Source organism: Budorcas taxicolor, chromosome 11 (genome assembly GCF_023091745.1).
Source record: "Budorcas taxicolor isolate Tak-1 chromosome 11, Takin1.1, whole genome shotgun sequence".
In the NCBI taxonomy this organism is placed as follows: domain Eukaryota; kingdom Metazoa; phylum Chordata; class Mammalia; order Artiodactyla; family Bovidae; genus Budorcas; species Budorcas taxicolor.
This window is the reverse complement of record NC_068920.1, coordinates 132,033,819-132,059,561: the sequence shown is the minus strand read 5'-3', so window position 1 is coordinate 132,059,561 and position 25,743 is coordinate 132,033,819. Positions and strand designations below refer to the sequence as shown.

The 25,743-nt window shown below is 51.0% G+C and overlaps 1 protein-coding gene across 1 annotated transcript; it reads left to right on the top strand.

The window, feature by feature from the left end:
- Nucleotides 1–258: 258 nt before the first annotated feature.
- Nucleotides 259–17,621, top strand: AGBL5 (AGBL carboxypeptidase 5). The gene is made up of 15 exons (XM_052648868.1): nt 259–327; nt 1,385–1,645; nt 1,885–2,056; nt 2,296–2,459; nt 3,144–3,321; nt 3,587–3,765; nt 4,178–4,634; nt 5,114–5,283; nt 5,603–5,738; nt 6,430–6,632; nt 7,251–7,465; nt 14,656–14,808; nt 15,895–16,007; nt 16,851–16,981; nt 17,296–17,621. The coding sequence occupies exons 2-15, from the start codon at nt 1,431–1,433 to the stop codon at nt 17,465–17,467; spliced, it is 2,658 nt and encodes an 885-aa protein (XP_052504828.1). The 5' UTR covers nt 259–327; nt 1,385–1,430; the 3' UTR covers nt 17,468–17,621.
- The last annotated feature ends 8,122 nt before the right edge of the window (nt 17,622–25,743 follow it).

The following is a 25,743-nucleotide window of genomic DNA, read 5'->3' as shown; positions in this document are numbered from 1 at the left end:
GCAAAGGCCGTTAACCGTCTTCCGAGAAGACGCAGGTGGAATCCTCCAGCCGCGCCTGCGGGTCGAGCCCGCAAACACCGGCTCAGGTACCCGCTAAACGTGCGAGGGAACCCCGGTGTGCTGACCAATGGCAGCGCGCCTTACTGGGCGGGTAGCCAGCTGTGTCCGCGGCCAATAGGCGTGAGACTTCTTGTTTCCTGGCAGAGCGGGGTCCCGGCACCGCGGCGCTCGGGTTTTGTTTGGGTCCGGGGTGGAGGGCCCGGGTGCCGGGGCCCAGGTGGCGCCTCGCTAGCGGGAGAGGGAGCGGGATCACCGGCCCGGAGAGAGGTGAGGGGCTCTGCGTGGAGTGCGGGCCCCGGCCCCGCCCCCTTCTCAGCCCTCGGCGGCCCGCAGCCCCTCTGGAAGCCCACCCGGCTGGGCCACCCCGCCCCTCGCTCAGGATGGTCCCGCCCCGCCCCCACTCCCGTGGCCTCACCTACGCCCTGCCTTGTTAGCCTCCCTCGAGTGTGAGTCCGCCCCTACCCATCCCAAGCCAACGAGCCGGGGCAAGCTCGGTCCTGGTGTGAGGGTGCTTCGGAGTCGTGGGTCGAGAAGCCATCCCCCGTCCCCAAGTAGGTCTCTATGGGCCACTTTTGTTTAGAGATGCTCAGAATACCGATTACTGACCCACAACTACCAGGTTATCTTTTTCAGGGGCCTCGGTGCTTAGGGGGCGGTATGGAACACCCTTAGGGGGATTAAGCTGCGGTCTCCATGTGAGCAGGTGGCTTCTGCCCAGTTAACTTTGGCTTGGCAAAGGCCACATGTCTAGTTTTCTTTCATAATTAATAGGCATGGGGTAATAAAAAAAAAAAAGAACCAGCCCTTCCAGGGCTCAGGGCGCAGCAGAAAAATGCCGGGTCAGTACTTGTGAAAGCAGAGGAGTGGAGAGAGAGAGCTGTCAATCTCAAGTTAGAAACTTGGTTCTTTCCCTTCTGCTCTTAACTGGAGGTACAGAGTGGCCCATCTTTCAAGCTGGCGTTATGTTGTAGTTGGTGTATCATAGCTAGATTTGGGCAGTTGGACCTCTCTACTCTCATCTTAGGGCTGCAAAGAAGCTTAGAGTCTAGTGTTTCTCGACATACTTAAGTCATTGAGTATTTCATTTTGGAATAGCCACACTGTGGTAAAATAGGGTCCTTTGAAGTCAGTTATAATCCTTAGTGTGGGGACAGAATATTGCTTATTCTTGGCTTTTGCTGGAGGGCCACATGTTCCTTTTTTAAAGGGGAAGAGAGCCTCTTCTTATGGTACTCCCTTAGAGGAGCTCTCATTTACCCAGCGATACCCAAAGAACACGTTTTCATTTTTCTTCCCTCTCCTGCCTACCCCACATTTTCCCCAGCTCTCAGGGCCTGAGTGGTGCAGGAGGATGCTTTCCCAGCCCCACCATGGAGCTGCGCTGTGGGGGATTGCTGTTCAGTTCTCGCTTTGATTCAGGGAACCTAGCCCATGTGGAGAAGGTGGAATCTGTGTCTAATGATGGGGAAGGAGTAGCGGGTGGGGCATCAGCCTCCACCAGCAGCATTGCTTCTTCTCCTGACTATGAATTCAATGTGTGGACCCGACCAGACTGTGCTGAAACGGAATTTGAGAATGGGAACAGGTAAGAAGAAAGTAATGGAGGGTGGAAGAAGGAAGAGAGGCGGGCCCTGCGTCTTCTGTTAGCCCTTTGAGAGTTTGTGCCAGCACACCACCCTTCCTCTCCCACCCCATCCCCCTCATTCTCTACCCAGTAGCCCTTTCCCAGTTTGGCTTGCTCCAGTCCCCCACCCCCACCCCCCACATAGCCCCTCTCCAACCCTCCTGTGTAGAATGATATGTCTCTCCTACTCTGGCCCTCAGGTCGTGGTTCTACTTCAGCGTCCGAGGAGGAACTCCAGGGAAACTCATCAAGATCAATATCATGAACATGAACAAGCAAAGCAAGCTGTATTCCCAGGGCATGGCTCCTTTTGTGCGTACACTGCCCACTCGGCCACGCTGGGAACGCATTCGAGACCGGCCCACCTTTGAGGTAAATTTTCCATGAGGAGGAAAGACAGACTTGGGTCCCTCTGGTGCCAGCTGGAGTCCATGATAAGCCCCTGCCTCAGGAAGCCCAGAAGGAGCTGGTTGTCACGGCGTGTTGCAGAGGGAAGAGTGTTGGTAAAAGTGATGAGGGTGTGAGGTCAGCTCCTGGTGGTCGACCCAGTAGGCTCTTAGTTCTGACACCAATAGCGTGTTGCCCCTCCCTCTTCCTCCTCTGCTCCTCAGATGACAGAGACACAGTTTGTGTTATCCTTCATTCACCGTTTCGTAGAAGGCCGTGGGGCTACCACCTTCTTCGCCTTCTGCTACCCGTTCTCCTACAGTGACTGCCAGGATTTGCTAAGCCAGCTAGACCAGCGCTTTCTGGAGAACAGCCCTACCCACAGCAGGTGCCAACCCCATTCTTTTCCTGTCACGTAGTCCTGGACTGCAGAGCACCTCTGGTACTCCTGGAGCTTGCCCTCAGAGCCCTGACCCCAAACCTCTGTACAGCATGTGGGACTTCGGGTACCCCTGACAGATGTTTCTGTGTGACCTTGACCTTGGCATCCCACCATTCACTCATCACCTGCCTACTTCAAGTCTCTTAATATCCCAGCTCCCATCAGTCACCCAGAATTTAGCCAGCATTGCCACTGCGCAGCACACATTTGTTTTTTCCTGCCCCAAGAGAGGCCACCTCTATGTGTCTATGCAAAGTAGTCTACCTTAGGGCACCATAAACTGGGGAATAGAACTTTAACTTCATCCTGTCCTGTTCCCTGCATTCTGACAATGTAGCTGCTGCTAAGTTGCTTCAGTCATGTCTGACTGTGCGACCCCATAGACGGCAGCCCACCAGGCTCCCCTGTCCCTGGGATCCTGGCAAGAATACTGGAGTGGGTTGCCATTTTCTTCTCCACTGACAATTTAGACCCAACCCAAATCCTCAGGCTCATTTAACAGTGTGAGGGACTAGAAGGCCCCAAAGGTTATGGTAAAGGACCAGATCCTACAAATCCTGGGCTGGTGACCATGCCCACTGGTTGGTAGGACTTCAGGGACTTCTGGCTTCATGACTTTCACATCTACAGCCCCCTGGATACCATCTATTACCACCGGGAGACCCTCTGCTATTCTCTGGATGGACTTCGTGTAGATCTACTGACGATCAGTTCCTGCCATGGGCTTCGAGAAGATCGAGAGCCCCGTCTAGAGCAGCTATTTCCTGATGCCAGCACCCCCCGACCATTCCGTTTCACAGGCAAGAGAGTGAGTAGAAATAGCATAAAGGTAGTACCCTGGCCTTGGCCCAGCCGCAGGCACTGCTGGTAGGTTGAGGCCATATTATCCCTTGGCCCCGTAGACACGACCTCAGCCTGCGTTCTGAGGCAGGTGTGACAGCTCCTATTCCAGCTGCATACTCAACCAGCTGGAAATCCAATGGCTGTTTCCACCTCATCCCACCACCATCCCCACATGGTTACCCTGGTATATAGAGCAAATGACCTAATAACTGCTCTCCTCTTCACCTCAGATATTCTTCTTAAGCAGTAGGGTACACCCCGGGGAGACTCCATCTAGCTTTGTCTTCAACGGTTTTCTGGACTTCATTCTTCGACCTGACGACCCCCGGGCCCAAACCCTACGTCGCCTGTTTGTCTTTAAGCTGATTCCCATGTTGAATCCTGATGGGGTCGTCCGGGGTCACTACCGGTAAGAGGCGTGCCCAGCCACGTGGATTGATCCCAGTCCCCTTATAACCTGAATCTCAGTGGCAGCTGTTAGCCTCGTATGTAGTGTCTGTGTTCCCAGTCCTCTTGCACCCTAACACAGGCAAGTCCCTGTGATCATCCAGTGAGCCGAGAACAAATAGGATCCCATCCAGTGGCACTTTCTAGGGGAGTAAAGCCAGCATATCCATAGGTGCATCTGGGTAGAGGGAGCTGTCTTTTAGCTTTCTGTAGGAGGGGTAACAGCTGACCAGGGAGAGGGCCAGCATCAGTTCTGTCTTTCCTGTTACAGCTTCAGCCTCTCGTTTCCTAAGTCAGTTTCCTTTCCATCTGCCACGTGTCTCCTTCACTGGCCCAGCCCTCAAGCCCCTGCTTTGGTCCTTGTCTCCCTGCAGCACAGACTCGCGTGGAGTGAATCTGAACCGTCAGTACCTGAAGCCTGATGCAGTCCTGCACCCGGCCATCTATGGGGCTAAAGCTGTGCTTCTCTACCACCACGTGCATTCCCGGCTGAACTCCCAGAGTCCCTCTGAGCACCAGCACAGTTCCCATCTCCCTCCTGATGCTCCCCTTTCTGACCCTGAGAAAGCTGACAGTCTCCAAAACAGAGCTCACCTTGGGCGCTCGTCCTGCGGGGATAAACCTGAGGCATGGACACAGACTGAAGCAGCCGAGCAGAAGCCCAACAGCGTGTGGATTACGCCACAGGAGTCAGCTGAGGTGGAACAGCCGGCCCCCGATGCCATCCCCCCCAGAGAGAGTGGTGTTGCTTACTACGTGGACCTGCACGGACATGCTTCCAAAAGGGGCTGCTTCATGTATGGAAACAGCTTTAGTGATGAGAACACCCAGGTGGGAATCTGCAGAATGTCATGTGAGTGTGGGGAGTGTTACAAGTCAGGAGATGAAGTTCAGGCTATGAACAGAGGAAAGGGCCTTCTGGCAGGAAAGCCTGGGGCTGACAAGAGGCAGCTTATTCTGAGCGAACTCCAGGGGCCAAGAAGGGGCAGCACCTTGTTGTGTTACATCATGACCTCTGAAAGGTCAAGCTACTAGCATCATAGTTTTTCTAGAGTTTCGAACACCAGGGGAGAAGGAGAATTTTATATTATCAGAGAGAAGGGCTTAAAAAGAGGTAGCCTTCCCAATACCTAGAAATATTGTCAAACGTTCACTGAGGATGTAAGCAATGCTGACTACTGCTGAGGGTTCTAAAGGTGTCTGTCTGCTGTGTGAAGGCACATGACCCCACACTAGGCATCTCTTCCTTGCCCCATCCTTTCTTTCTCTCTGTCTCTCCATCTAAGTTGCCTTTTTCCTCACCCAAACAGGTGGAAAATATGCTGTATCCAAAGCTCATCTCCTTGAACTCAGCCCACTTTGACTTCCAGGGCTGCAATTTCTCAGAGAAGAACATGTATGCCCGAGACCGCAGAGATGGCCAGTCTAAAGAGGGAAGCGGCCGGGTTGCAATCTACAAAGCCTCAGGGATAATCCACAGGTTGGGTGGAAACTGAGATACAGTGGATGAAATAGCTGCCCAAAGAAAACAATAACCCGGTGTAGGGCGTGTGAGGGGCAGGGGATGGATGAAGTCTTTCCAGAGGACAGATTCACAACTGTGTGGTTGTCTTTAGTCTGGGACACTACCTTTTGGGGGACCTTTCTTCTGTGATGAAGTGCCAGGGTCAGTTGCTAGTTGCTGGGGATCAGCCCTTTCTATTTGTGCACTCTGCCCCAGCTGATTATCTCGTAGACCGCCTAGTTTGTCCCCCATGGTTCTGTCCAGATTCTGTCTGATAAAGGTCTCCGTGTCTTAGCTACACACTTGAATGCAACTACAACACTGGACGCTCAGTAAACAGCATCCCTGCCGCCTGCCATGACAACGGGCGTGCCAGCCCCCCTCCCCCGCCGGCCTTCCCTTCCAGATACACTGTGGAACTGTTTGAGCAGGTACGAATGCAGGGGATGAGTGGGGAAAGGGAAACCTCAAAGTCTGGAAAGGCCTTCACCTCTGCCACCTGACTCTCAGGTCCTCTGAGGCAAGGCTCACCACTGTCGCCGTCTCACTTCTCAACCATGGTGGCGGTTTTCCTCAGTTAATAGGCACCAGGCCTCTGACTGTAAAGGTATCGGGATGAATGGGCACTACTCTGACCCCCAGCCCTGCCGTAGAGACTCTCCTAGCACAGCTGAGTCACATTCTTTGCCTGTGAGCTTATCTTCCCCCTTCTATTGGATTAGTTCCCTCGTGAGTTCAAAGCACCCCCTCTACAGAGGTCCTGATGATCCCGGTGTCCTGGGGCACATGAGAGGAACAGAAACAACTGTGGGTTATAGGAGAGATCCCAGTGCCTTCTCCTGCTGGTGGAACTCCTCCCTGGGGCCATCCCGACAGCCCACCTGCCCCTGCTCATAATGGACGAGGGCCCCAGATGGGCAGCAATTTAGGGGACAGCCCTAAATCCACTTTGCAGTAAACAGCCTGAGCACCACAGTTGACACAGTCATTGAACAAATGTGAGGCCGGCCTCTCCTTCCCTTCCAGTGGGCTGTGCATCCCAAGCCAACACAGCACCCATATATGGAAAAAGCTTCCTGGGTTGGAAGACCAAGACACTGAGCCAAATTGGGTTCCCCACAGGTGGGACGAGCTATGGCCATTGCAGCTCTGGACATGGCGGAGTGCAACCCATGGCCCCGGATCGTGCTGTCAGAGCACAGCAGCCTAACCAACCTCCGGGCCTGGATGCTGAAACACGTGCGCAGCAGCCGAGGCCTGAGCACCACTGTGAACATGAGCGTCAGCAAGAAGAGAGGCTCTCGAACCCCACCCAGAAGTAACAAGTAAGATAAGCAGCGAGGAGGGAGGGGCTGGGGCACTGGAACAGGGCTCTAGAGCAAAGAGTTCCAAGGAATTTGTGTGATTCTGAACTTCCAAAAGAACCATGTGGTGAATGTTTCCAGGGTGAATTCAGATTAGGAAGGATAGTGCATTTTTCGGAATGGGATCCTCTTCCCATTTATGTAGCACTACATACTTCCAAGATGTCGGAAAAGCAGGTTAGGGGATTCGCTGCTCCAGAGCTCAAAATCAAGTAGAACTAGGGTGAGGGTCCCCAGGGGTGGGTCTCACCTTCCTGTAGTTGTGAATGTCTGAGGGGCCAGGGCAGTACCAGGGTGACAATGGGGACTTCACTGGGAGTTAAAGCTGCCCAGGGCTAGCCCACATGGCTCTTAGTATATTCTCAGCAGGAACGTGCACGTGTGAACAGGGGCCCCCAGGCAGCTTGAGATGCCCCACGTTAGATTCCTTATCCATGGACACAGATTCCTCCCTGCCACCTCAGAATGAGTCCCTGAGACTTTTCACCACAGAGGTGACGCTGTACTGAGCATCAGACCAGGGAAGACAATGCAAGACAACCTCCTGGCCCAGGATTAACTGGTGTCTGCTTCTTGCAGCGGACTGCCTGTTTCCTGCTCTGAAAACACCTTGAGCCGCGCACGAAGTTTTAGTACTGGCACAAGTGCTGGTGGCAGCAGCAGCAGCCAGCAAAATTCTCCACAGATGAAGAACTCCCCCAGCTTTCCTTTTCATGGCAGCCGGCCTGCGGGGCTGCCAGGCCTGGGCTCTAGCACCCAAAAGATCAGCCACCGGGTGCTGGGCCCCGTCAGAGGTAAGCTAGTCTGGGAGCCCCTGCAACACGTGTTTGGTTGTTTGGGGCATTGCTGGGGGAAGTGAGAGCTTGAAGATGCACACTCGGCCTGGGACCAAGGGGTGAATCAATAAAATTAGTTTGTAGCAGAATCTGCAGCCTCTTCTGCGACCTTGGTGTTCCCTGCGGCACGAGCTCCAGACGGTACTGTGTGGTAGAGACGGGAGTCCGGGGTCTTGGGTTTCAGCAATGCTGGGAGGCAGGAAGTGCCCAAGGAAGAGTCACTGGCCAGAGCAGGGTCACGCTGAGACATGGAGCCTCCACATCAAGGACAGGGCTGGTCTGTCTTGGGAGCAGGAAGGATAAGGAGGTTTCCTCACAGTCAGTCACAGCACCATGCAGAGATCCTATCCAGGGTCTCTATGGCTGAACTTGTTCCTGGCTTCAGAGCCTGTTCAGAAAGTGTTGGAAGGATGCTAGCTTTTCCAAAGAAACATGGAACTACTACAGACAGCTTCTGTACTAGGCTCACAATCCAGCCCCTTCCAGCAGTAGCCACAGTCCCTCAACTGTGCCCCTAGGTTTGGCCATTAAGACCCTGCTTGACCAGAAACAGGTGGACCTTTAAGGAAAAAGAAGAGGAAGGGACTTCAGAGTTGTTCCTTGGGAGTGACCTGGACTGGAGTAGGGCGACTGTTACAGTGCTATTCCTGGAAATAACACTAGATCAGAAATCAACATTGTATGTGGATTCTGGGCTACAGCAGTCTGGCCAGAGTATAGAGGTTTATACACTAAAAACTGAGCTTTGCTGGTCTTCAAGCTGCACTTGTCCTTGTCAGCACTTCACAGCTGCTCAGCTTGCAACAAAGCTTTTGGTGCAGAGCAGAAACATGCCCTGGCGTCACTGGCTGTGGAAATGACTGCTAATTAGAGCAGCCACAGGAGAGAGAGCAGTGGTCCTCAGCAGCTTTGACCAATAACATGTTGTCCCTGGCAGACCCTAGTTACCTTCTGCTTAGGTTCCAAGCCCCACTCAAAGAGTCTGTCTTCATTGAGAAAGGACACTTTTGTATACTGTTTGAGTATTAAAGCAGTAATAATGCCTTATATTTAAATAGCGTTAAACAGTGAACAAAATAGTACCGCATATTTATTTCATTTAATCCTTACAAGCACCCTGAAGATAGGTGGTATTTCCATTTTTCTAATGAGGAAGCTGAGGGTGCTGAAGGTTCACTGGTCCAAGGTTGCACAGCTATTAAGTGGTAGTTATTCAAACTTAGGTCTTTTTGCCTTCTGGCATACTTGAGTTTCCTATCTTAAATCTGGATACTTTTTCTTCTTTTAATTTCTTTTCCTCTTAACTCATAGAAGAAATATGAACCCTAAATCTTCTTCCCTGACTACAAAAGGGAAACAGTAAAGAGCCTTTTCTAGGTCATCACTGGAGGATTCTAGGCAGTTTTTAGTCAATATTTTATTAACATCTTCCCTACTCTACCCCCTCACCCCCACCCCAATGTAGAGTGCTGTATTAAGCTCCTTGAATGAGAAACCTATGCTGGTTCTTTGTTACTTTCCCCAAATAACTAATAGAAAATAGGCACAGTCAGTACAAAGTAATTGCTGATGGACTGACTCAAAACTTCCTAAGGGACACAGGGCTGTAAACACAGCAGAAAAGTGCACTGTAAGCAAGTGGGGAGCCACTGTTGTAGATAAACACAAGAGTAATCACCCAAAGGATGATCAGTTGAGAAGTGGTTTTGAGGAATGGGTGTGGTTTATGGTTTAATAAGAACACTCCAGAGATGAGAGTGATAGCCAGGACCTCTATGTGTAGAGAGGACGACAAGCAGGCACACTAGCTGATTCGAAGAGCAAACCCTTCCCTGTGGAAATCGGGAAGAAAGGTGGGAGGAAGAAGCTGAAATGTCTTGAAAACAAAAGATTATGTGTTAACAAAGACAATATGGCAGTGACTGTGTTTCTCATGATGGGAACAAAAGATCTGCTTAAGCAAGCTGTCTGTGAACTGTTTATATAGAAATCTAGCAGGGATGGGAGATGGGGTCCTTTGCAGTAGTTTATACATGAGATGACGAATGCCTGTACCAGGGTCTATGAAGGTATATAATCGAAACAAATGGAGGGATTCAGTGGTGGTGGAAGAGAAAGACTAGAGAGCTTCATGGTTACAAGCTAAAGGAGTATGTCATGATGACATTAAGACATTGTCTGAAGAAGAGTGCTGTTTATCTATTTTAGACCTGCTTGGATATCACGAGCTACCTATATGGAGATGTCCTACAGGAAGAAAAAGGATTCTCTAGTGGCTCAGCTGGTAAAGAATCTGCCCACAATGCGGGAGACCTGGGTTCAGTCCCTGGGTTTGAAAGATCCCCTGGAGAAGGGAATGGCTACCCATTGCAGTATTCTGGTGTGCAGAATTCCATGGACTATGTAGTCCATGGGGTCACAAAGAGTCGGACACAATTGAGTCTCACAGGCAGAAAAAGGGCCAAAATGCAGAAAGGTGATATCAGGGTTGTATCTAAGAGTCTTCCACATACAGGTGCAGGTGAAACCAAGTGAGAAGCTATATTCCCCCAGGTAAATTAGCAGCAGCAGCAGCAAATGAGCTTAGAAGCAGAAAGAGAGCTGGTTTGAGAATCAGGACACCCTATGGACTTGTATGAATATTTGTAGGAACAAGAAACTATCTCTGAAGAGGTCAGGAAGATTCCTAATAATGCCAGACAGGAATACTGTAAGGAGCTGAAAGAGCAGACCCAGGGATCTTGACTCCTGTGTTCTCCTGAGGATTTGCTGTTGCTCCAGTTTTTGCCACTTCCATCTCAAAGGCCCTGATAAGACTCCAGGATGGGAGACTAGCCTTGGCGTGGGATAGGGACCTCTGATGCATACTGTGGTACTGGACTTGGCATCTCCAGCTCACACTGGGAAAACTTCATTTTGTCCTGTGCTGTAGCTCTGTGACAGCTCCTGGTTCTACACACCTGGCTCTGGGCCCTCGCCACATCTCGGCATCCTTTGTCTTCCAGATAAGAAAACCATGACCCTCATCTCTATGGAGATCTAACTAAAAAGCATCTGTAAATACACCTTCCAAATCCCCAAACTGGGATTGCTGAAGGGTTTTTTTTTTTTTACTTATGAACTTATTTTTAAGAAAATTCCCACTAATACATAAAAAATATCCCATGTAACTGTAGGTTAGTTAATGGCAGTCCTTTATTGGCTAGAACAGAACATGAGGTTGGGCTATCTAGAAAACGATTTAGGTATCCCAGCCAGCAGCTTAAGGCAGGGCCTCAGGGAACTAACTAGTCTGGTTGGGCCTGTCCTCAGAGGCTGGGGAATGACATTTTAGAAGCCCCAAAGTAGCCAACTTGGGGTGAATAGAAATGTTGCGGGGGCAGGAAGCTGAAAGAGCCTGAGTAGGCCTTGCCTCCCAGCACCCCCCTGGCTATAGTGCCAGATCACTGGGGAATAGCTAATGTCATTGCTGAAGTGGGCAGTTAAGGGGTGTGAAAACAAAGGCAGACAGTTCAGAGGACCTGCTGGGTAGAGGGCGGAGAATAAACAAGCTCCTCCTCCTGTTGGCGCAGGGCTGGGGGTGGAGAGAGACACCAGCGAGTTGCCTAGGACACATGACTGAAGAAGGCACTTGCTCTCAGGATCAGGCAAGGACCTGGAGCTCCCTAAACTGCACCCGAGGCGCTCCCTTTCCGGCCTACACAGCAGGCTACTGGTGTAAAGACCAGGCAGGGGCTTAAGAGTAAAGCAGGGAGCCTTCAGCCATCAGCCTACCACGGCCACTCTAATCCATCCCAGCTCTGGCACTTAAAGCTGAGATTACCAGAACTCTTTCCTGGCCTCCGTGATGCCTTGTCTCAGCTGGTTGGCAACTTCTGGTGGAGCACCTCAAGGCCAATGAGTAGTAGAGGTTCCTTTGAGAAGTGAGTCAAAGGACATAGGAAGCCTCCAGGCCTCTAGCTCCATTACCACTTTTACCTTTTCCCATGAAAACAGAAGTTTCATGTTAAATAGCCATATGCCCTTAGATTAAAACTTACCTGATGGCAGGAAATGTTTCCTAACACATCTGTTTATTCCCTTATCACCTAGCAACACGCTTGGCACTTATTAAATGATTTCCAAATATTTGTTGAACAAATAAAAGGCAAGAAGCTGGGAGGTGAATGGAGGCTTGCCTGCCTATCCACCCCTCAAAGGGCATTAATCAGGTCTGTGATAGTCCTAGGGATCCAGTGAGACCTGAGTGCTACTTGGAGGGACAGTTCTAAAGATGTCTGGGGAAAGTGGGGATGGTACCCTAGGCAAAGGGTACACAACTGCTCCAGAATTGTGAGCCCTCAGAATATCCATTCTGACTCAAACGGTGGTGAGATGCAGTCTAGCTCTGCGTCTTGGGCCTCTGCCCAGGACTGACCTGCCACTCCCAGATGGAACCTTGGGGCTGATGACCATGCTGCACCCTCTCAGAACTGGTCACAGATGCACAGCTGGTCCCATCACCACTTGCGCTCTGCCTTAAGCTGCCGTTTCTATAGTTTAGAACCAAGAAGAGTTGGAGCTCCTCCTTTTAACTTCTCACAATGAGACTGGATAAGCCTGGATGACACCAGGGCCCAGAAGTCAAAACATGAGAAGCTGGGCTGTGTGCTTTTGCTGCCAAATTTACAAGCAGGCCCCGCCACATCTTAAGACAGGCTTTTAAGTGATGACATGCTACCTTTAAATGCCTCCCATTTTTCAGATTAGGCCTCTCTCCTAAACCAAACTTGTTTCCTATCCTGAAACTCTCTTTAGTGGCAGGATTCCAGGGATATATCCTTAATATCTTTCCCTTGATCCTTACATTTCACTTGGCATTTTTTATATCATTTGCTCATTTTGCTTTGTATCTTGAGTGTCACTTAGCTCCCTACTGGAACCTACAAACGTCCCAGAGGCCTTCACTCTTGCTTGCACTCTCTTATCCTTTATTGGGGTAGGGTGAAGCTTCATCCCCTAACATGGTTCCAGCATCCTTGTGTGTCAGATCATCTATTTCTTGGTGTTTCTCCCTCTGTCATAAAGTTCATTATCTGAAGTGACCCAAGTGCACTGCCACTTGACATCATCTTGACATCCCTGTTTTAACTGAAGCCATTACCAAGATCTAGGCTGTGCAGCATCTCTTGAGTCTTTGGAGGTGGATAATGTTTCAAGTTATTTAACTGTGGCCATGAGTCCCTGACTTCGGTTGTTTTGTTGGCATCGCTGTGCCAACTCTTACTAGCTCCTAAGGTCTGGTTGTCTTTGACTCCTGTCTGTGGTCTTATACTCTAATTGGTACCCAGCATCTCGGCAACCTCCTCAAAGCTAGAGTAGCTTCCTTCTGAGATCGCTCCCTTTCTTCTTGTCCTTTTTCATACAAGCATCAGTTTTTTTAAATTTGGTTTGGGAATGTTCTTGAAGTACCCTTGTCACTGCTAGTGGAGTTAGACAAGATAAAACTCCTGTTACCTACTTCCTACTTTTTACATGAGGCTTTTTACACATAACACATGTTGCTTTATCAGAAATCAGCTGGCATCCTATAACCAGCATCAAATTCAGCTCCACAGAAGTTAATGGCTCATTTGGTTTGAGAACATTTGGTACCTGCTGTCCCCCTATGATGAGGAGGGACCTGCCATGCCTGAGCACCTCCCTGCCCCTTCTCATCACCATCTACCCAACTGGGACCCCACCTTTCAGAATCTGTAGCAGTGAGGCTCTAGCCACAAAGAAGGGACCAAGAGAGCTGCCCTTTCAGAGTATAACCATATGCCCTTAGACAGGGATTGAGTCAGCTCATGGTCTGCAGTGAGTGTCTGCTATCCAGGCAAACAAAATGTTTAAGGTCTTTGTTTTTCCAGGCCCTGAGATACAGTGTTCGAAACATAGTGTTGGAAAAGACCAGGTCCCTACCCTCAAGAAACTCAAAGTTTCTATTAGAATATTAGCTAACATTTATTGAGTGTTTACTATGTGCCAGGCACTGTTATAAGTACTTTACGTATACTAACATTTAGTTAAGGAGACAGAAACCATAAACAGTTACTTGCTGAGGGAACAAAGAAAAAGAAAAGAGAACAATTAATTTTACTATTAATGGTCAGGGAGGCTTTCAAAGAGGTGACATTTGAGATGGAACATATAAGATGTCCAGAGTTCACTGGAAGAAGAAACAGGCATTGCAGAGGAAGAGCATAGCCAGTAGCCACAGAAGCTATAGCAGAGGAGCAAGTCAGCATCCTACTGAGGGTGTGTAAACTGGACCCACAGTAGGTGGGGCTTTGAATGCCATGTTCAAACGTTTGAACTTCATCCTGTAAAAGACCTTTAGCATCTCCCCACTGTCTGAGTCAAAATGATTTTTGATCAGGTTTGTATTTTAGAATAATAATTTCTGGCACCTGTGTGAAGGATGAATTATAAAAGGGAATAGACTCAAGCTAGGGAGGCCAGTGGAGAATATTTTTTTAAAAGCCTGGATGAGAGAGAAAGATTGTATCTGGACACTGGTAATGGCAAAGGTGAATAAAGAGGGAATTCAAGAGAAGGCAGTGGGTGAACTGTCCAGTTTTGGGTTAAATACAAATCCAAATGTGAAGGAGTCGAAAGATGAAACAAAAGTTTCTAGCAGATTTTTCACCAAGATACGGAGAAGGAAAGGAAGCAAGGGGTCATGAGACACTGCTAGGTAGAAACAACCCGTAGACAGAACTGCAGCTCAGGAAAAAAGGGCGAGAGGGAGACTTAGTTTTGACCACAAAGAGCAGGAGAGAAGGATAAAATGGTGAGGGATACTGGCATTTAGGGACAGGACAAGTAGTTGAAGAGGGGCATTTAGAGGGAGGAGAAAAAGCCAAGCTCAGTAACTTAAGAAGGAACTGGTGTGAGTAGGCTAGTTTGCTACAGAGGTAAAGCAGGATGAGGGCTGGATGAACAAGGAGAGCTGGAGTAAGTGATGAGGTCTTTCTACCCATCTTAGATTTACTTCAGAAGAGGGATGCTGGTATGATAACAAGCTGGAAAACAGGCATCTGCTGACAAGGGAAAGCCAGTGGGGCAGTGGAGTGACAATACCTCATTTATTTGCCCTTTTATCTGCTTGTGTCCCTTCTACTCAGAGCCCCGAAGCCAGGACAGGAGACAGCGGCAGCAGCCAGTGACCCATCGCCCTACTTCAAGCAGCCTGGCCCCATCCCCAACTCCTGCTAGTTCTAACCTAGCCTCTTCACACATGGGCTCCTGCCTACTGCCCAACTCACTCAGCATATCAGGTCTGTACTCACTGCCACTGAAATCTGGGTTGGTCAACCTCCTTCCTTCTCTACATCCCAGGGTGTAGGCCAGAGTCCTGACTAGGCTTGAAGAAACCCCTCCAGCTCTGCTGACATATGACCTGCACCGTCTTCTTGACTTCCTGTTATGCAGGCCACTCCAGACCAGGGCCGTCAGTTATCCTCCTGGATTATCCTAAATCCCTAAACTAATATCCATGCCCTTGTACAGGAAGCTGGAATTTTATGAATGTCTTTGTATAATAAAATAAGCTACCACTTACTGAGCATTTACTATGTGCCAGGCACTGCTCTAAGCACATTATCTCATTTAATCTTATTTTTACAGTTGAACCTGAGGACTTCTCCTGCCTGCTATTTATTCACACTCCCTGACTCCAGGAGCTGGGCAACATTAGACGAAACTGAAGAATGAAAACAGCATAGGCCTTTTCACCCATCATCACCACACATGTTATGGGATCGTGTCATTCACATAGAGAGCCTAGACCATCTCCTTTCCTTTTAGGTTCTAGACCCAGCCATGTAAGGGACTGGATGGGAATGATTTCTAAGACTCCAGTCTGACATCTTCTGCCTCCCTCAGAGCCTGCTACTCCCAACCTGTTAACTCTCTTCGGTGGGTAGCCCTGAATCCACCGGTCTTGGTGCTGCTTGATCCTTAAATGCTTACACACACAACTGGGATAACACTAACAAATTCAAAGCAGTTCAGCTTGAGTGGGTTCTGAGTCAAGCTCCAAGTTGCCATTCCACCCCTTGGACCAGACTAGAGCATGCAGTGCTTCTGAATGAGGGGCAGTTTTGCACAACAGTGGACATTTGCCAATGTCTGGAGAAATTTTTTGATTGTTACAGTGAGGAGGAGGCAGGAGAAGAAATGCCACCTGCTGAGTCGAGGCCAGAGATGCTGCTAAACATCCTGAAACACACAAGGCAGCCCCCCACAACAAAGAATAATCCAGTCCAAAATGTCAACAGTGCCAGCATTGAGAAACCCGGATGGAAAGGAAGTTACCTCTTCTCCATGGCCCTGTCCTGATCCCAGTTTCCTTTGTTCCCTAGGGAGCAGCTGCTCATTCCTGTCTTCAGGAGACAAGACAGAGGCCGTCATGGTGATTGGGAAAGGTCTGCTGGGGGCTGGACCTCGGATCCCCTGTATTAGGACCCGACTACAGGTAACATTTTGGGGTCTTCCCCAGCCCCCAGCTAACAACTCTTGGCAGAGCCGAGCAAGGCGCTATTCACCTGGGGAGCGGGAGGGAAAATGCCCAGCACTGCTTTACATCCTTGCCCCAGAACCACAGCAGAGAGCTGCTCTGATGCCTGAATGCCTGTCTGTCAAGTGCCTCCCATCCCCTTCAGCCAGGTCTCTTGCTTGCTTCCAGTCCCAGCATCCCTGCCAAACATACCCTCACCTCAGCCTGCTAGCTTTGGCTTTGCCTGCCCCTGCCCTTAGCTTCTCCTCTCTTTCTGCCCAGACCTGCCCGAGGAGACTACCCGCCAGGAGGGGTCCCGGATTCCCCAGGTAACACTCTGGTTGCTGCTCCTAGGACCAGCTGTGCCACCCGCCCCGATTCAGTCCAGATCCCCATACTAGGCTGACTGAAGTTGGGTACAGGCAGAAGCTGCCTGGATGGGTGAAGCTTAAGCTGCTCTGGCAGCGGCTGAGGCAGTGAAGGCTCTGAAGCAGACCTACTAATACTCCAACATCTTTCCACATCGTGCTTTTCTACTCCTCCAGATCTTGGCTGTGGTATAGCCATGAAGGATAAATGCTGGGTCCTTTCGCCTCCCCTAGTTAAGTAAAGCTTGGACTGTATAATCATAGACTGAACCCGAGTTTTTTAGCTATTATCCTGCCTGACCCTCTCAGCTAGGCATAGTGCCCAAGAACTCAAGGTCCTAGTACCCATGCTGACCCCTATACTACACTTGTACACGTGGAAACTAGAAGGAAACCTAGAAGCAAGAATGTCCATGGAAGAATCCAGCCTCTTAGCCTCCCCCTGTCCATACAGGCTAGGCCCAGGTTGGCCCAGGGCTCACCGCCGACTCGCAGAGGGATGAGAGGCTCTTCGGGCCCCACATCCCCTATCCCCCAGACCAAGAAGAACAGTGAGCCGGAGCTGGGACCCCGCTGCACACCACGGTGAGCACCAGTGTCCAGCCCCTCATTCCACCTCTTATTCCCATTTCTGCCATTCAGGACCATTTTCTTCCTCCCCTTCTCCCTTTGACCCCTTAAAGACTAAATGTACCTCCATTAAGAATCCAGTCGCTGACTTTTTTTCCATCATGCTCTCAGTCTTCACTCCAGCAGACAAGAGAACAACTTCCAGTCAGGGCCTCAGGCACCCCTATCAGACCACCCCATCTTGTCTGTCTCATGTCCCAGCCCCTGGCTAAAAGACCAGAAGAAGGGCTGAGTTTTCAACCCTGATTCCTCTCTTTTCTCTGTTGCAGGCTGCCTCAGGCCGGGCCCCCGCGGCCCCGCTCCGCCCCCGCCTTTTCTCCTATTTCCTGTAGTCTGTCTGGCTCCCAGTCTCGGATTTGTTATAGTGGGGGGCCCTTGGGCCAAACCGAGGTTTGTTTTGTCCCTAAATCTCCCCCATTCACTGTTTCTCCCCGGGTCTGATGCCTTCAAGCCCAGGATATGACCCCACAATGGGGAACACAGTGACAAATGTGCTAGTCCCCTTTTTCAGCTGCTGATTCCATGTGACAACTCTATGTAACTTCTTAGAACACCCAACACACTGTTCTGAGACATTGCAAAGCATCACCTTGAGACAGGACAAAGCAGGGACCTGCCACCCCTTCCCTCCCTCCACAGCACAAGATTTTGGGACCACAAATATATATATATTTTTTTATATTAGGGGGAGGGAGTAGAAAAGAAAGTAGCCCCTATACTGGGCCCTATTCAGTGGCAGCTTCTTGTTCCATAGGGTTAAGGAAGACTTTGAGGAAATAAAAGTTGTTTGGAAAAATCCAGGTGTAGTTGCTTTGTATGCTGTGATGGGTAGAAGGGATGAAGTGAAGTGTGAAGGCCCCTCACACCCTCCATCTTGCCTCAGACTATGTCCTGGAACCCTAGAAAAGAGGGGGAAAGACCTGAGGTAAGGAAAATGCTGCAGCTTTCCTCTGGGGCTATCCTTCAGAATCAACTCCCATCCAGCCTGTTCCCCCTTACAGTTCTCACCCGCTGTTACAGGTTGGTTTACAAGCCCTTCATACAACCTCCCCCCATCCCACTCTTATCTATGACTTAGGTCTATAGTAGCCACCCCCTACATAAGCGCCCTGTGCCCCTGAAATAGAATTCTCTATTTCTGCAACCCCCCCCATAAAAAAATTATGCCTAAAGACCTAACAGCCTTGGAAAAGTAAGGACTATTTTAAGTGAAGAGCCCAAATCCTCATACTTGGATGGCATCCTCATTACCTTTATTCCTTAGGGTGCCAGTACCTCCTTGCACCCATACTATCAACTTGGAAATCGGGAACGACATGAAGATGGGGACTGAATGGGTTGACCGTACCCACTCCGTTCTAGCAAGGAGCAGTTTAAGGGGGAAGGGGGCTGGGCACTCGCTACTTCGTGCGGATAAAGGGGCCCATTTCTGGACTGTATCACGCTTGGCCCAACACGTTCCGATTTGAAGTCTGGAACCCTGCAGGCCCTGGCGCGGCCTTCCCGCTCACTCTCCAGGGGCTAGGCGCTACAGCCCCGGACCGTTACCTGGGGCAGAAAAAGCGCCACTCTCATTCCTGCTTCTTGGGATTGTTGACAGCCACGTAGTGATAGAGAACGACAAGCAGGAAGAGCGACACGCCCAGCATGTTGGCGAAGATGGCGAGCTGCACGTCCGTGATCATGCTGAGGAGAAGAGGAGGGCCTGAGCCGCGGGCCAGCGCACTCCTCGCCCAAACCAGGACCCGTCCTTGGCCCCCGCCCTGGTCCAGTCACCGCCTATGGGTCGGGGATCGAGCCTGCCTGCTTCTTACCTGATCAGCAGGGCTCGGCTCCGACGCGGTCTAGGGACTAGCTTGTAGTAAACCTGGACCGGAAGTCTGCAGCGCCAATTCGGCTCCAAACCAGGCATTTCCGGGTATGAGGCTCGGCCGGTAAGGCTCTCTAGCCTCAGCGTCTCGCCTGCTCCCGCGGCGCTCTCGCGAGGGGCGGGGTCTTGGGTCGGGCCAAAGAGGGAGGGGCCGTCGTGTGGGTCGCGGGGCGGACGCGCACTCCAGACGCCGCGCGGCGCAGCTGATTGCAGCTGGCGCTTCCCGGAACGAGGTTAGCGGCCCTAGGGCAACCTCGCTGGAGCTAAGGAGTGGGCTAGAGTGAGGGTGCGGCGGCCGGGCCGGGCAAGGAGCTCGGCTTGAGCCTAGACGGTTTCCCTCCCCACCCCACCCCCGCCACTCTCCTGTCCCGGGCCCCCTCGCTGCTGCCCATCCTTCGCTTCCCGGCCCGGCCAGGTGCTTCCTTTGCGCCCTGCCCTCAGGGCCCCCTCCCTGGCCCGGGCGGGGGGGAGAGGGATGAGAAGGCGGTATAGAATGGGGACTGGAGTGGGGCGGCCGGGTCCCTCTCCTTGGCGCGCCAGCCTTACTGCCCGACATACGCCAAAAAGAACGATCATGCCTGTGATCTGACCGGTGCCTCCCTTAGTCGGACTCCCTCCCTCCATCCCACCCCAAGAGGTGGGCGTCGGAAATAGGGCGGACCCTCCTGCAATCAAAACCCAAGCCGTGGGACTTGGGCCAAGTGGGAAATCACCCCCCGGATGTCAGGGAGGGGGGAAAGGAGGAAGGGCTGGGAGCGGCAAAAGGGGTCGTGTGGGTGGTAAGCAGAGTGGGCCACCGAGGAGAAGAAAAGATGACAGTGGGCAGATGTCCGAGGGTCTCTCCTGAGGGGAGAGGCAGCCCGGGGCTTTACAACCCTCTGCCCAGCCCAAACCTACTCCCCCTCACTTCTTGCTTTCCCTCAGCTTCACCATAAAAGGGAACGGCACTAAGCCAGGCTGGGGCCGGGGGCTGGGCTGTTGCTCTGGAGCTGTCAGGGGTAATGGAAGCCAGTTGCTTTGCGGTAGAGGGGGGCCAGGGCTCAGGGGACGCCTCTGGTTCTCTGAGCCAAAGAAAACTACAGGAGCTGCTATGGGGCTGGAATAGCTGGGTGAGGGGGCTGACTGCTCCCTGTGTGCACAGTGAGCGAAGGGTGCACTCACTAGCCGGGAGTGGGCTTCCCTGACTTGTGACCATCAGCAGTTTGTCCTCCATGCTCCAGCCCAGTGACTCCTAAACTCGGTCTCTGCCTTTAGCGGTCTGTAGTTCCCCGGCCTCCCCTACCTCATCACCCAGCCCCCACCCAGTATTTCCCAGAAGTTTCCTATTTAGAATCCCAAGCCCATGTTCCCTGCACATAACAAAGTGAAACCCCAGCCGTGTACTCACTCCCTCAAGTGTCCTTCAGTGAGCAGTCTGTTCCCAGCTCTGCTCTGGGAGAATGAGGGTCTGGGTCTTAAGGGATTACTCATGTTATGCTTTGCATCTCCTGGAAACTTAAAGCAGATCCAAGTGCAGCCAAACATTTAGATCTACTGTTGAAACAGAGCTAGATCCTAGAAAGTACACTTTCTAGACTGTAAAGAACACGAGGGAAGACCTTGGAAGTGCTTCAACTTCTCAAGGCTCTCCTAAAAAACCAGCTGACCCGGGTGCAAAGTAAACTCCCCTCTGGAGCTGAAGGGGGCCTTCAAGGTCATTTTATGAGGCAGGAAACTGGAGCCCAGAAGGTAATTGATTTGACCAAATTTCTACAAATGGCTAAAGACAGTGTCCCCTGATTCCTGCTCCTCTGTTCCATACTCCCTGTCAGATAGTGGACTCAATAGATTGGCGTAGGGTCAGGGACAAGCGGAATAGGATTTGTTTTTTAGAATCATCCAGAAATGTCCTTCACCTCCCAGAACTTCCTGTGCCTAGTTCAGCGAGTCTTAATCAGCCTTGCATGGGTCGCTTGGCCTAGTGCCTGGAGGAGCTTTTTAACCAAGTTAAAACTGGTCTCCAGGGACTTCCCTGGTGGTCCATTGGTTAAGAATCTGCCTGCCCGTGCAGGGGACACGGGTTCAGTCCCTGGTCTGGTAACATTTCACATGCTGCAGGGCAACTAAGCCTGTGTGCCGCAGTTACTGAGCCCATGTGCTGCAACTACTGAAGCCCGCACACCTAGAACCTGTGCTCCACAACCTTAAGAAGCCACCACAACGAGAAACCTTCATACCACAGCAAAGAGTAGCCCCTGCTCACCACAACTAGAGAAAGCCCGAGTGCAGCAACAAAGATCCAGTGCAGCCAAAACTACATAAATAAAATAAGAATGGTCTCTAGGACTAAGCTGTGCATGCGTCCTAAGTCACTTTGCTGCTAAGTCGCTTCAGTCGTGTCTGACTCTTGGCTACTCCATGGACTGCAGCCCACCAGGCTCCTCCATCCATGGGATTTCCCAGGCAAGAGTACTGGAGTGGGGTGCCATTTCCTTCTCCAATGCATGAAAGTGAAAAGTGAAAGTGAAGTCGCTCAGTCGTGTCCGACTCTTTGAGACTCCATGGACTGCAGCCCACCAGGCTCCTCCATCCATGGGATTCTCCAGGCAAGAGTACTGGAGTGGGGTGCCATTGCCTTCTCCCTGTTTGAGACGCTATGGACAGTCACCCACCAGGCTCCTCTGTCCATAGGATTCTCCAGGCAAGAATACTGGAGTGGGTTGCCATGCCCTCCTCCAGGAGATCTTCCTGACCCAGGGATCAAACCCGCATCTCTTATGTCTCCTGCATTGACAGGTAGGTTCTTTACCGCTAGCACCACCTGGGAAGCCTAGGACTAAGCTGCTGCTACTGCTGCTGCTAAGTTGCTTCAGTCGTGTCCAACTCTGTGCAACCCCATAGACGGCAGCCCACCAGGCTTCCCCATCCCTGGGATTCTCCAGGCAAGAACTCTGGAGTGGGTTGCCATTTTCTTCTCCAATGGGTGAAAGTGAAGTCGCTCAGTCGTGTCCAACTCTAGCGACCCCATGGACTGCAGCCTACCAGGTTCCTCCGTCCATGGAATTTTCCAGGCAAAAGTACTGGAGTGGGGTGTCATTGCCTTCTCCGAGGACTAAGCTAGGGACTAACAAATCCTGAAAAAATCTTGGGTGAAAAAGCATGAGGGAAGTGAGTCAGGTGAAGCCTTATCCTGGGGGGCATTAGGGGAGAGAGAGGATTGGGGTAGGGGGCAAAGAGTGGGGCAATGTGGAGCTTAGTCTCTGTGATTAATGTGACATTTTCAAGAACTCATGGTCAGGATTAGGCTCAGGAGTGAAAAAAAGCAACAAGACCTGGAAAAGGGGACTGGGTTCTGAGTCCAGGGAGGTTGGCTCCTAAATATGACACCTGTGGGAAGGATTGGAAGGAAAAGGTGTGTGTATTTGTGCTGGAATGGACCTTTGCCTAAGAGTCCCCACAAGCTGGAATTCCCCTCTGGATTTGTATGACCCAAGGCCTGGTTCATATTATTCCCCCTTTTTTCCTCCCACTATTCAGCCTTCGGACAGAGGGCGGTAGCCATAAAACGCTCCTTACTGCCCATGCCCCTGTTTGTCCTGGCCCCGATGTAGGAGCTCACTGCTGTCAGTGATGGTTGACTGAATGAGTTAGTCCCCTGCTGTAGCCAAGATTTCCTATTGGCACTAGACCTTTGGCAATTTCCTATCTTGGAGTGGTTATAAAATAGACCTTGTCCTACTGCCCCAGGGACGCTTAGCCTTTTTTGGTCTCAAGAATTCTCTTGCCAGTCTCTGGAAATTTATGGCTGCCTATCAATACCACTGCTGCCGCCACTGCCTTCCCTGAAAACTTAGTCTCCAGTGCAGCCTGCTTGTCCAACACCTCAGGCCTCCCCAGTGAACCCAGGAATTGTCTCCCCCCACAGCCGGCAGTGAACCCGGAGCCACTGATTTCTTTGAGATCTCATAAACATTCATGTCAGTCCCTAGATTTTGGCTCCTAATTACAGGACTAAACAAAATGCAACCTACTGCCATTATATCTCATAGCCAGCATTTTTAACTTGACACACTTAGGATACAACAGATTTTTTAACTTGAGGGGTCAGTCAAAGGAATGGGTGACAACTGGGTGGTGATGAGATGGCTAGGCTGACTTCAGGTTGCCAGAGGCTGCTGGAGGGGAAGCAAGTTGGCTTCCTACCGGGGCCAGAGTCAGGGTCTAGAACTTATGCAGAGACCAGGGACAAAGCCGCAGCCTTCCAGGGAAAGCGACTTTGAAATCAGGACCTTCCAAGATCATTTCCTTCAAGTCTCCCTAGGTTTGAGCCCCTCACCTCTAAGGAACATCCACAGATTTCCATTTCTAATGGTTCCTGTGTTTGCTTTCACCATCATGTCTTTTTGGCAACATTTCTGCCAGTCCTCAGGATCATATTCTGGGCCATAGGACCCCAGGGGCGCATCATTCAGAGTCACATTGACATGGTGGCACCCATTCTCATGTATGCGCTAAGTCTCTTCAGTCATGTCCAACTCTTTGCAACCTTTTGGACTGTAGCACACCAGGCTCCTCTGTCCATGAGATTCTCCAGGCAAGAATATTGGAGGGTTGCCATGCCCTCCTCTAGGGGATCTTCCCCACCCTGGGATCGAACCGTGTCTCTTATGTCTCTTGCATTGGCAGATGGGTTCTTTACCACCAGCACCACCTGGGAAGCCCTACCCATTCTCATAGCTTCCAACTATTGCCCTGCAAATGATTCTCAGAATCAAGACCCACTTTGCTAACCATCTCCTTTGGATGTTTATTTCCATCAAGATGTGTTGTTGTTGTTCAGTTGCCCAGTCATGTCTGACTCTTTGCGATCCAATGGACTGCAGCATGCCAGGCCTCCCTGTCCCTCACCCCCGGAGTTTGCTTAAGTTCATGTTCATTGCATCGGTGATGCTGGCCAGCCATCTCATCCTCTGAAGCCCCCTTCTCCTCCTGCCCTCGATCTTTCCCAGCATCAGGGACTTTTCCAATGAGTTGTCTGTTCACATCAGATGACCAAAATACTGGAGCTTCAGCTTCAGCATCAGTCCTTCCATTGACTATTCAGGGTTGATCTCCCTTAAGATTGACTGGTTTGATCTCCTTGCTATCCAAGGTACTTTCAGGAGTCTTCAGCACCACAGTTGCTGCTGCTGCTAAGTCACTTCAGTCGTGTCCGACTCTGTGCAACCCCATAGACGGCAGCCCACCAGGCTCCCCCATCCCTGGGATTCTACAGGCAAGAACACTGGAGTGGGTTGCCATTTCCTTCTCCAGTGCATGAAAATAAAAAGTGAAAGTGAAGTCGCTCAGTTGTGTCCAACTCTTAGCGACCCCTTGGACTGCAGCCCATCAGGCTCCTCTGTCCATAGGATTTTCCAGGCAAGAGTACTGGAGTGGGCTGCCTAACCACAGCACCACAGTTCAAAGGCATCAATTCTTTGGTGTTCTGCCTTCATTACAGTCCAGCTCTCACAACCATACATGACCACTGGGAAGATCACTGGTTACTCTCCTCTTAAACTTGGAATGCCCAAACTAAGATCATCTTTCTTCCCTTCAAACCAGCTCCTCTTCTCAACTTTCCCATCCTGGCTCAAACCTTGGAATCTTCTTCCTTCATCTGGCCCCTCATCCCCCAGGCACTCACCAAGCAGCCACAGCCTGCTCTCCCAGGTTGGCATCACTTTGCAACGTAGAATTTGGAAGGGACCTGAGATGACAGACAGACAACAGACCCAACAGTGGAGTCAGGGGATTCTTTCAAAGTGATAACACTATGTAGAGGAGAAGCCGGAACCTGCTTTCTTGTGCTCTCACACCCAGTCCATTGCTCTTGCTGAGAATATCTTCTTTCTGTGTCCGTATTCACCCCCATACTAAAAACTTATAACCCAAGCTCTTAACCAGTCTTCTGAGGCTCTCTCTGATTTTTTCCACAATTGATTTTCTGACACAGAGAAGAGCTAACACTTATGTAGCATTTACCACATGTCAGGCACTATTCCAAATGCTTTACATGGATTAACTGAATCATCACAAAACGAAGAAGGAGGAGAGTACTATGATTCCCATGTTACAGATGAGGAAACTGAGACAGACCGCTTTTGCCAACCTGAAGTCTCTCCCCTCCCCTTGTCTCTGGTTCACTTTTCCCTCCAACATGGATCAGGTTCTCTTTCTTCCAACAGCTCTTCTCTGACTCCCCGCAGCAGTCAGCTGTCTTTCTCCTCCTCTTAACCGGAGCGCAGCATCCATCTGTCTGGCCCCCTGGCCTTCTGTCCGTCCAGCCTGTGTTCATTCTCTCTTGTGTCCTGTCCACCAACAGGACCAGCTGCTCCTTACTGAGTCCTTCGTGGGCCTTTGCTCCCTGGGCACCTCGTCAGCGCCCACACCCCGCACTCTCGCCTGATTTCAGTTTAGTACTTCTGCCTGTCTCCCAAGTGGCCCACCACGCAGGGAGACCTGGACAGAACCCAATGCTGAGGGCCAGATGGTGAGGGGGGCCAGCTGACAGATTCGGACATCTCACGAGGAGCCTACCAGACAGGCTGGTGGTTGAGTCAACTTCCTTGCCTGCCTCAGAGGCTATCAGACTTGGCTCTGGGGTAGGGAGTGACTTCCTTTAGGCTAAACAGATAGGGCCCAACTCATCTCCCTGCCTCCCCTCCCCCACTCATGGCTTTCACCAAGACAAGCCTGACGCCCATGATCACTTGGCCTTTGGAGAATGAAGTCTTTCTCCTCCTGCCCATGTCCTCTCCATGCTTGACAGAAGTTGCTCTCCATTGCTGGACTCCTTTCTTCCTCTGGCTTCTCTGAATTTCCTGCC